Raw genomic sequence first — 11,788 nt, forward strand, 5'->3', positions numbered from 1 at the left:
AATTATTACAATACATTACACATGTCAGGGATATCTCCAATATTCTAGTAAGTCACGTGCGGCATAGTCCGTTTGCACAAGTGTGAAAGTGTGCAGAACAAGCTAGCAAGGTGAAAAACTGCCTCAAGCCTGACTCCAAGGGGTTTCTGAATCAGTTAGAAGTTTGAAAATGGTGCTGGTACTTTGAGGTTTGGGTTTGAACTGGTTTGCCCACCCAGCTTCTAAAGACAATGATTTATTAAACATAAACACCAACTGTGCCACCTCTCGACATTGATTTTCCTAAATAAAAGGTCACCCTTTTTTTTGTCTATTCTTTGAGTGACTGCCCCTCTTCAATCATTGATAAAGGTCATGTTCACAGAATGTTATACTTCAAAAGGCAGATGACCTCAGGTCATTCCAAAGATCTGATTGCACACCTAGTACACTGCTGCCCTTTGAGACCTGTTTCTTGTTTTAAACAAAAAATGTACATGCACATGGAATTGATTCATTTACATGCACATGGAATTGATTCAATTGGAAAGCTGGTTCAATAACTGTGCAGCAGGCTAAAAGGAAGTAATCCTGTTTGCATGGCTAAGGGCTGGGAATTGATTGCCTGTGTCTGATTAGGCATACTCTCAAGACAAGAAATATCTACCACCAATGTCTACCATCAGGATTTGCCCTGCATACATCTATAGTATGTTATCAGCAGCAAACAGGGAATCATAAACTAGGACATATATATTTATATAGGCAGATACCTATAAAATTATAATTTTCCCAGATATCCACTGGTTCGCCTAGCACCTTTATTGAAGTATTGACACAGAACAGATTTATTTAGCTGCAGCGTTGTGCTTCTCTACCCTACCACAATCAATTATATCTATTTTTGTCAATAAGACATTCACACTGAAGCTTGCAGCCTTGGGAATTAAACTATAAAACCTTAGACAGTGTTTACTCCAATGGCACTCTACCTGGCTATTTAGCCACTACAGTCTCACTTGTAACCTTCAAGATGGGGCACTGGCCCCATGAAATATTATTATTATTATTATTATTTATTACAAATTCTATCCTTTTATAGAAGATCCCTATATTACAATTATGATTTGGTGCCAAACAGAAAAATAAGCTGCTTGTACTTAAAGCGTTCATGGTTTGATTAGTAAGCAAGCAAGCAGAGCAAGCCCTGAACAGATTTGTTGGTTCAATGTAAGTGAATGTGAGAGACACCTTGAATAAGCCGTCACGAATGCTCACGTCTCTTACATGCACTAGATTGGTTTATTGCTGTTTGACTGTATGGGGAGTCTTCTTTCACCCTCAAAATGTCAATGCGCAATTCCAACACAGCCCATCGTGACTGGCCAAGAATGTTCTTGTCTTGTTTCCCTCCACCCCAATCAAGTGCATTCCAAACACCTTGCTTTGCTGCCTCATTCAGCTAGTAAATTTTAAGGTGGCACTGATCTGTTACGCCTTAAGGAAGCATATCCTAATTTAGTTTCATAGTGCAAACAATGCTATTGGCTACAGTAATAAATATGAGGTTTGTAAATACATATGGCAAAATGAACAACGGCAACAAAACATATTTTTTTAAATATTATTCTATAATAGGAAGTGGTGAGATGAATATTTATATTTTAATATCAAAATTCAATTATTTTCATGTTCTATCAGCTGTACAATATGGCACAGTCAAGGAATCAGAAACAGAGACAGACACACTCTTCATTCGTGTGATTGGTGTGATGTGTAATTTATTTCAGATGTCATTAACACAATGGTTTTCTTCACATGAATCAGTTCACTCATTTGTAAATTAATGCAACTGAAAGAATACTCTGAACCATGGTTAAAAAGACATACTGTATTATGTAGAAACCTATAAACTTAGGTAAGACTACCGGTTAGATGTGACTCCTGTAATAAATCTGTCTGCTCAGACTGCTGATCGTTTTTAACATTTTCCCCCACCCGTGAACAACCTTGAACAGCACCAGGTCCCACACTAAAAGTTGAACACATATTACAAATACAACAGTTATGAAGCATGTTTAAATACATCCCTTTGTCATTTTTCATGCAATAAAAAAAACGTATTTTGTCATGGATCCAAGTTTGTCAAAATGTAAAAACTTTAAAAGTTAAATAATATTTCCAGTATTTTTTTCAGACAGATCAAAGAAGAAATAGCAGGTGTACAGTATAGTCACTAAGCAACACAGTTAATCTGCAATCACAGCTATATTATTATACTCAACAAGAAACATTACACTAAAAGCTTTCATGTATACCGCACAGGAACTATGATGAAGAGGATAGCAAGCCATTCCAAGGACACCACGTAAATACTCTATTCACAAAGCCTAAATAATGAAAACACGATTGCCAAGTAAACAGCACAAGATATTGTGTGAAAAGAGTATTTTGTATAACACAGAAATTAACAGATGTGTAAATACAGTTAAAGCACAGCAATCTTACTCAATGCCACTACAGTAACTGACGTACAAAAACATCACTTTTCTGCACTTACTGAAAATAGGAATCAGACTCCATTACTATGTGCAGTAATACAGAAATAAAATATATATTTTTTACAAATATCCAGATGATATTACAACCAGATTACCATGCTCAACTGGGGGCTGTAGTGAGTTTTAATAGTGGTTTAGAATTAATTCTTAAGCTCTGATTAATTCTTAGGCTCTGATTTTTAGCAAAATACAGTAAATTAAAAAGAAAAAAAAACTTAGCTGCAGGCAGGAGACATATGATCGTTGTGAGTAGTATTTCTAGCTAGTTTTTATGGAGCAGGTTCTCAACACACACGGGTACCCTACAAGGAGGAAGGCTGCCAATCGATTCGGCTTGATCAGGAAACTCTATAAACTTCAGCCTCAGTAATTGAGTACAGAGACAGCAACGCCTGCTTCTGTCTCCAGAGGGTCCTGCACAGATTCTTCTCAAGTGAGAGAAGAGACAAGGAGAAATACTTGTTGCTTTATCTCATTTTATTACCACCGCTTGTTTTAATTCCTACTGTAGCTGCATCTTCACTACGTGGTGTGTATTCTCCATAGCTCAATAGAAATGCTGACATAAACCTTAATGTAAACTATGTCAAGTAGAGGTTTGAGCCAATTCCTTCACCTGTTTTAAACTTGCCTTAATTTAACCTGTGATGTTTATACACCTGAATCGTAAAGGGCTGCACTATACTTATACTGAGTATACCCTTATAGAACTGTACTGCAGTATACCATGTTTAAAGCATAGTAAAGTGTAGTAAAGCATACTAAAAGCACTGTATGCTGTTTATGTGTGAATTTCAGGTTCCAGATTGCAACACCAAACACTACCTAACATGTATTAATTAAATAAATAAACAAATAAATATTAGGGCTGCTACGATAAAAGCGAAAATCGAAATTTTTCAATTGTTGTGCACAATAATCACGTCACGGGGAGAGGAATGGAGCGAAAATGTATGTACAATCATCGATATTTATTCAAACGATTCGAGTTTGTGTGCCCAATTAATCGATTGCTATTTGGAGGCTTAACTGACAGCCCTAATATATATATATATATATATATATATATATATATATATATATATATATATATATATATATATATATATATATATATCCTTGCAGAGTATTTGAATGCAGGGACTGAGGAAGTTATTATTAAGATCTATTTCAGAACTGGTTGTATGAGTGGTTAGTAAATTGTGGGTAATTCTATTAGCTTTAGGCAAATTATTTTCTTTTTATGACCTGTCCCGTTGGTGAGATGAGATGTGGTTAAAAGCTCTAAAACCATGAATGCAGACCACGTGGTTAAGATGCTTGTTTGCGGTGCGCAGGGTTACCGGTTCGCGTCCAGCCTCCGTCTTGGTACACAAGCTCAAAGCCCAAAGCGGTCTGCCTTATAGCCCCAGTCTGTAGATAGAATTCTCAAATACTGAACATACACACTGCACAGCCTGGTTGTTAAAATCATATCTTCAGGAATATTCCGTCATAGTCCCCAGTGTACATCAGGTTAAGAGGCTTCTCCAATAAATATATTCACCCTTCGAGTCTAATCAAACAGAGCATTTAATTTGTTTAGAAGGGTAGACTGCAACCTGGCACTGTGGGAAATGTAATGTGTGCATATACGGCTGTCTCATTCACATATGCAACAGCTTACCATATATCTAGGTTATCAATAACTGACCCATCACTCCCTTTCCCCAATACCACCCAAGGGTTAAACATGATGAAAGGCATGTCCTGTAAAATATGAGATACAATCCCTGTTGGGTTATATGTTTACATGCTTAACTTCATTTAAAATACCGGCCAGTCATGCGTTTGGGAATAAAAAAGTAAATTAAGTTTCCCTTGCCATTGTGTGTATATAATGGTGATACATAAAAGTCACACTACACAAAACTTCTCAAGCTCTATTGCTCCAACAAAACTAGAAGTCCTAACCTTGCAAATCTGTCACTTTGGCAAGAAACCCACATCTTAAAAATCGATCTGTTTAAGGGCATAATTCCAGGTTAGCGTTGATGTGATTGTACACACACACACACACAGACAGACTTTAATGCTGAGCCAATACATTGTTCATTGTGAATTTGGTCTATCTGTGTTATATATATAGATGAAGTAAAACCATGTATTTTCTATTGCTGTTTGTTTACCAAAATGATGCATATGAATATATAAATGTTTGGCAGAAATCTACTATCAGTGAAGATGCGTTACAGGACACAATACAATTTTGTTCTTTATTTATACTTTTCGTGTGATATCCATTTGTAACAGTAGACTTTCGTGTTTTTCTGTCACAATCTGTATAGTAACTTGACAGTACTTGCACACTTCAATTGTAGCTTCTTTCCTTTGCTGTCTTCCTCAACAAATCATTATGGTCACGGGAATATTCTTCTGGGGTGTTTTTTTGTGTGTTTAGGCATTTGTTACATTTCGCCACAATTCGCAATTGTGTTTTAAATTCCACAAGCGTGTAAATACTACCTATAGAACTGTAATAAGCAAAAACATCTGTTTTAAATCTTGCAAGTGTGTTACAATCCTCCAATAGAAATGTAGGAATTTGCTGCCACTCAGTAGTTAGGGTGGGTTTAAAGTATTCAGAGCAAATCAATGCGAGATACAAGTCAGGAAGGAGGGACACTGCCCTCCAACTGCATTAGGAATTTTTTTTTTCCTTTCCCCACAGGGAAAGGGGTCGTCAGCGTGAATCAAGTAACCATTTCCAGTGTTTTTCCTGTTTATTGGATATACACCGATGTTATTTATTTATTTATTTATTTATTTATCAGGGGTATTTTAATGTTTTTTCTCGGTTAAAACCGGAAATCAGAAGCCCTAAATATAATAGGATGTGTGAAAGTAGCAAATGTACAATTCCAACCAACTGTGATGTCAGAAGACATTGACAAAGCAACCTTCAGACAGCATTTATGTAACAGGGAAAGCGCATATTAAACATTTATACGCTGAAGGGAGCATCCATCTGGTTTGAAAAGAAAATTGCTGTAATACAGTGCAGCGGAATCTGGAAGAGTGTGACTCACTGTTGGTGGAGTACAGAAGATGATACTGTTAAGCTTAAGTACAATTTGGGAAAATGTTGATGACACAATCACATTATTTGCAATTTCTGTCCCTATCAAAGCGCTGTAAATTGCAGTAGATGTTTGCCTTTTTGAACAAATTGCCTCCGTAAATCGCCTTCCTCGCATATTGCATTCAGTATACACAAAACAACTCCCATTCCCTTGTGTGCAGTATTCTGCTCTATCTCTCATTTAAATTGATCTCATGGATTATACTCCCCCAGTCAGAGCTGTGCAACACTAAGGTTAAGGGAAGATGTATTTATTATATTGTCAGTGAGCGAGTGCCATGCCACAGTACCCAAAGTAGAAATAAACCAGCAGTGATGTACTGCAACTGTATGCAACAGTTACTGTGTTTCCATTACTATGAATAGAAACAGAATCTTGAATTGCACTAGTTAGTTTTCAACTGTATCATCAGGGTTATTTGGAAACATATAGGCAAGATGAATATTTAATTTCCAAAATCTTGTAATCCTAATTCCACTACATACAGATGTCAGATATTTTTAGTTTGCAATATTCACCACCCATGTTGATCAGCATTATAAAAACTATGAGTTCAGCTGACCTTACCGTTTTAAGCAGTTTACTATTGAAGTATGATATTAAAACCTGTAAAATGATAGGCATTACAGCAACGTTTACTGTTATTTACAGTACTTCAAAGGTAAATCATTACAGAATAACTATAATAAACTGCTCTGTTTTAATACAATTTGGTATATTAATAACATGTTACAATGATACCACAAATAATAAGTAATTAACAAGTGTGTAATTCAATAAAAACAGCTTTGTAATTACTATTATACAGCGTTGCTAACGCTCTGATGATATTCCACAATATATAGTTTAGCACATGATTTAATTAATTATTTATTTATTTATTTATTTATTTTAGCATTTTTAAAGTAACACAAACCTATAATACGCTAATTTGGACAACATCCTCTCCTTGAAAGACGTTTTTTTTTTTTCAAGGTCGTCTCTAAATGTGCATCACTTCAAGGCAGTATTAAGAGGGTAGATAATCTTAGTCAGGAATTGCGAATTACATTGCCAACCAGATTCTCATTGCTAGTCGAAGGACTGCCCTCTGTCACGCACGCATTGCATTTAGGCCAATCAGGATACTGATTTGAAGTACTGTGCCGCACTACATAGCGTTCATTATCACATCTTTATCGTAAAGGTCTGTAGTCTATTTTACAAATCAACCCGAATAAAAGAAAAAAAAGGCATTGTTGTCATTCAGCATTTCAAAGATAATAATTGGAGAGCTGTTAATAATTGTTTCAAAATAAAATAAATTCTATAGATATTTGGAGAAGAGTGTTATAACCCCAAGTTCACTGACTTCTTAAAGTGTTCAATATAAGAATGTAAGCTGCTAAAAACTATATATATATATATATATATATATACACACACACACACACACACACACACACACACACACACACACACACACACACGTGAAAATAAAATCAGGAATCGATTGACAGTTCACACAATATAGGATGAAAGGCTGATAATTCAAATGAAATATATGCCATGTCTTATTTATTTATAGCACTTGCTTCTGCATTTGGAGTCGTGCTGCAATAAAGTGGGGGGAGGGCCAGGAATTTTTTTTTTCTTCTATTTTACCATGCTTTAAAATGGCTACTGCAGCTCAAACTACCATATGCATCACGTAAGAACACGTCTTAGCTATATATATATATATATATATATATATATATATATATATATATATATATATATATATATACAGTGTGCAGATTTGGTGTACTGCCTTCATTTTTGCTGCTAACAATTTGACAGTGACATCATGTAGAAAATAACTACAACCCCAAAACTGCTGCAACATTGTGTATTCATTATTTATTCAGATATTTATATATATATATATATATATATATATATATATATATATAAAGCTCTCGCACAATGCAATATAAAAGTGCATACAAAAAAGCACAACGTTATAAAAAAAGACAAACAATTTAAAACGCCATTTACAGGGAACTGTCATCCCACAGAAATTAACTGAGACAACTTTTTTTTTTTTTTTTTTTTTTAAAAAAGAGAAAGATATGAATATTGTTTGTTGTATTTTCATGGTTATGTTTGAATGGACAAAGTACTTTAAAATTGAAATGCAAGGAGGCAGACCATGTACTGTGCACACAGGATGGGGGTGGGGGAAGGGTAATAATGCGAAACAATACGAGATGCGTATCCCAATCAATACGTTCACAGAGATCTGTATTTAACAGTAAACATAAATAAATAAATGAAGAAATGCTACCAATTCATTCAGAGCGACAATGATATGCACATGGATATCATTATGACTAATCCAGATGAAATGATTAGGCACCAGATTTAAAAAAAAAAAAGAAAAATAACTATTTGGGTACCGTTTATAAGACAACAAAAAAAAACCCTCAACCCTCATGTAAACCTCAAATTTTCCTTTTCAATCATTTAATTTACAGTGTGTGTGTGTGTGTGTGTGTGTGTGTGTGTGTGTGTGTGTGTGTGTGTGTGTGTGTGTGTGTGTGTGTGTGTTTATACTAGCCCACCAGGATGAATGTCCTAGAATAAAAGTTTGTTATTTACAGATTAGTTGTGATTTGAATTGTCTAAATTCAATTGTATGGACAAGACTTGACCTCAAACTATGCTTTTAAACACTTGGGGAAATATTCGTTACTACCCTTGTGAACAACTGAGTCTTCCTATCCATAATGCATCAGCAGTTCTACACAGCCAGCTCATCAGGGGAGCACTTGGCATTGAAGGTATTTCAGTGTCACAATATCCATGCACTGTCTGTCAGGGATGCCAGAATGGGATGCTCTCTGCCCAGCTACTGCAGTCTTTTCCGACCGGAAATATTGGACCAGCAACGTGAAATTAACAACACACTTGGTGAATGCTTTGCATTGTTTCTGTGGTGAATATCACAATAATGATTCGATTTAGAGAGTACCGGTAAAGCAGTTACTTCTACCTCGAAAACTCAACGTTCTCCTGCGTGTAACAATCTCAACGCCTTTCAGTCGTCAGCAAGACTGTAACAATCCCCAATACAGCGACAACATAATTTCAAATGTAACACCACCCATATGCATTAATTCTGCCTATAGCATACATGCCAGTAGCACCCATGCAAATTACAGAAACTCCCTTTTCTGCAACAAAAGTCCGGGCAGGCACTGGTGTTAAAAAATGCGATGTCCGCAGATTTGCGGAATGTTCAAAGGAAAAGGTGGCAAAACGCTGGTACTTACAGTTCGTAAGAACTGGACTTCATCCTCGCCTTCTCCCCCTTCAGCCATGGTTGCCCGTGTTATAGACAGCTGGATGTAGAGTTGTGGCGGAGGCAGCAGGTTGAAAGCCAGAGCGGTGCACAGAATTCCTTGGGTTGGATGGTCATTGGCCAGTCGGGAATTCTAATGGGAGGAGCTGGGCAGGTATACAACTGTACCAACTGATATATTCATTGCTCCCCCTGCAGGCTGTCGCGCTGTCATTGTTCATTTTTGCGCAGAATGCTCCAGTGCTGCTATACACACTAGCCCACTACTATTTAAAATACTACGTAAGCACCATTAAAGGATGAATTCAAAGTAAATGTTTCATGCAAACTTAGGGTGCAGTAGCATGAAAAAGAGGACTTGCTGTGCAATGCTGTGCAGACTTGAGTTTCTGGTATTTACTATGAGTAAATCGTTTTAGTTCCATGTACTAATAAGAAACATATAAAAAAAGCCAAGATATCTGAGGAATATGTCGTTAACCCTTTCAGTCCTGAATTATTTTTGTGGAGCTGAAGAATGCAAAATTAAGTTATATAATTAAAAAAAGGAACTCCGTTATTGAATATACATGATAACATATATTTCTACATATATTTGGATAAATGGGACTGTAAGGTCCCGTCTGTACTTTAAGAACTGTAAACGGCACTAAGATTATAAGACAAGACCTTTGATGTCCAAATCAGGACTGAAAAGATTAATGATCCTAATTATCTTCTGAATTCTTCAAAGATGGGACTGCTATTTGTGATAGTGTGGTGTGTGGCAGCAAACTTTATTTTAGATTTTTTTTTTTTTTTAAATGTTAGAATAGGCTAATGCTGTATTGAGTTATGCAGTTATTTAACACATCATACATTTATATATCTCTATGTTTAAAGTCTCACGGTTATTCCTCTGAAAAGTTAGAAATGTTTTTGTGTGTTTGTTTTTTTCCGGATTGCATTAACGAAGATAACTACAGTTTCATTCGACGGTGTGCTTATCGCTGGAAACGGGAAAAGTATAGTTCTTGTGCTGCTCAACTGTGCATTGTGTTTTGTTAATGGAAAATATGCAGAAATAAATATATTGTTCGACTTTAATGATCATTTTCTTAATTGACAATTTATATGCAGGAATAAATACATTATTCGATGATATACCTGCATTTACCAATATGCTTCATTAAATCATAAGATTAAATGGTAAATGTCTGACATAACCAGACATACAATGTAGACATAACAAGCCATGTTAGTGGCCCCCACAAATTGAATGAGGGACAAATACAACACGATTGGACATTCACAAGCACACTGGGGTCACGACTCGATCACACTCCCCCCACCCCGTAAGTGTATTCACTCACATGCAGAGGCACTCAGGACACAGACAATACACGGAACAGCGACACAAAACCATGCAACACATAACACTTAGTACAGATCGCTACACAGCTCCCTCCTAAAGTTCTCTTCATCCCTGAAGAGACATTGCTACAGTTCCGAAGTGATCTGGTTTTTGCCACAAGGTTGGCCAAAAAAAGTGCACTCCTCCTGGGTCAGATGCTGGCAGCCTGTAGCTGGCCCCTGGAAGTTGTGTGTGCAGTCTGTTACTTCACGTGGGGCCTGGGTCCCATCCCCCCTGGCTGTGCTTTGTGTCCTCCGTGCTGCGACTCGTCTGTCAGGGTGAGAGGTGTAGTGCATCCCTTCCGTCTCCCGCTGGCTGGACGAATTCCATTCCTTTTCCAGCATCCACTCGAGCATTAATGGCATGCCAGCTCTAGTTAGGTCTCCCCCTGGCTTCCTCTCTTCATACTCAACACTTTTGTTCTATCCCACTACCAACACCAATGTGGTTAACCTCGGTTCCCACAAGCAGGGGCTTTGCGCAGGCGGAGGTGGGACGTGAACCTGGGACCTCTCGCTTTGAAGCAAAATCACCAATACCGCTGTACGAGAGCTAGGCTCCCTTGCAGGAGCAGATGTCTGGCTTAGGTCTTCATGTTTAGATTGCATCACGTACCAGTCCTGACTCCTACCCCCATGCACTCTACAATATTTTATAATGCATATATGTTCTTTTTTTTTTTTTTTTTTTTTTTTTAAGTTTTGGCAGGGCAATTTCTCAAACTCCATAGAGTTCAAACGGTTTATAAAATTTCTAAAAATTCAATTAAAAAATCGTGACTGATGGGGATACATTTAGAAAATGCTTTTGTCCATATAGGTGTATGCACTTATATTCTCGTAAATACAGAATAAGCATACTGTCACAGAGGTATGTAGTCTTCTGGAAGAGTAGATCTGTACCAGATGTAAAAGTAGCTTGAGGTGCTCAAAAACATCTCCAGGCTATCAGTCAACACACAGTTCATGTTACACTACCTACATTGTTAAATATAATTCAGGTACTTTAAGTACTAATGTGCGACCTGTGCCAAGGACTATTAAAATGGTAACATGCTTACTGCATTTAAATACATCTGTCAAAATGAAACCGACCAGATTCATTCTTAATGAACAAATGTCATTAACATTAAACATAAAACAAAGCTGGGTATCAAAACGACCGTTTTCTAATGCAGTAAAGTATATACTGTAATACACTATGAATGCATTATTGTTGGAGGTCTGTACCTGTATTAAAGTTTGGGATGTATTTATTATAACTTGGTCAGATATTACATACATTTACCACTCAACGCACATTCTTCACAATGAGAGTTTGTAGCACACGTTTCTTTATGTGCATCTGCATACATTGGATGACTTTATACAGGAGCTTTAGTTTTGTTTGACGACGTTCAGTTTTTCAA

At 36.7% G+C, this 11,788-nt stretch overlaps 1 protein-coding gene across 1 annotated transcript in view; it reads right to left on the reverse strand.

The window, feature by feature from the left end:
* Positions 1-9,078, reverse strand: part of LOC117411543 (ryanodine receptor 2) — a 207,026-nt gene extending 197,948 nt beyond the window's left edge. The window contains exon 1 of the mRNA XM_059024865.1: positions 8,959-9,078. Coding sequence (XP_058880848.1) covers positions 8,959-9,006 — 48 coding nt within the window. The 5' untranslated portion in view covers positions 9,007-9,078. The remainder of the gene's footprint in view (positions 1-8,958) is intronic.
* Positions 9,079-11,788: the final 2,710 nt, after the last annotated feature.

This window comes from Acipenser ruthenus, chromosome 6 (assembly GCF_902713425.1).
Source record: "Acipenser ruthenus chromosome 6, fAciRut3.2 maternal haplotype, whole genome shotgun sequence".
Classification (NCBI taxonomy): domain Eukaryota; kingdom Metazoa; phylum Chordata; class Actinopteri; order Acipenseriformes; family Acipenseridae; genus Acipenser; species Acipenser ruthenus.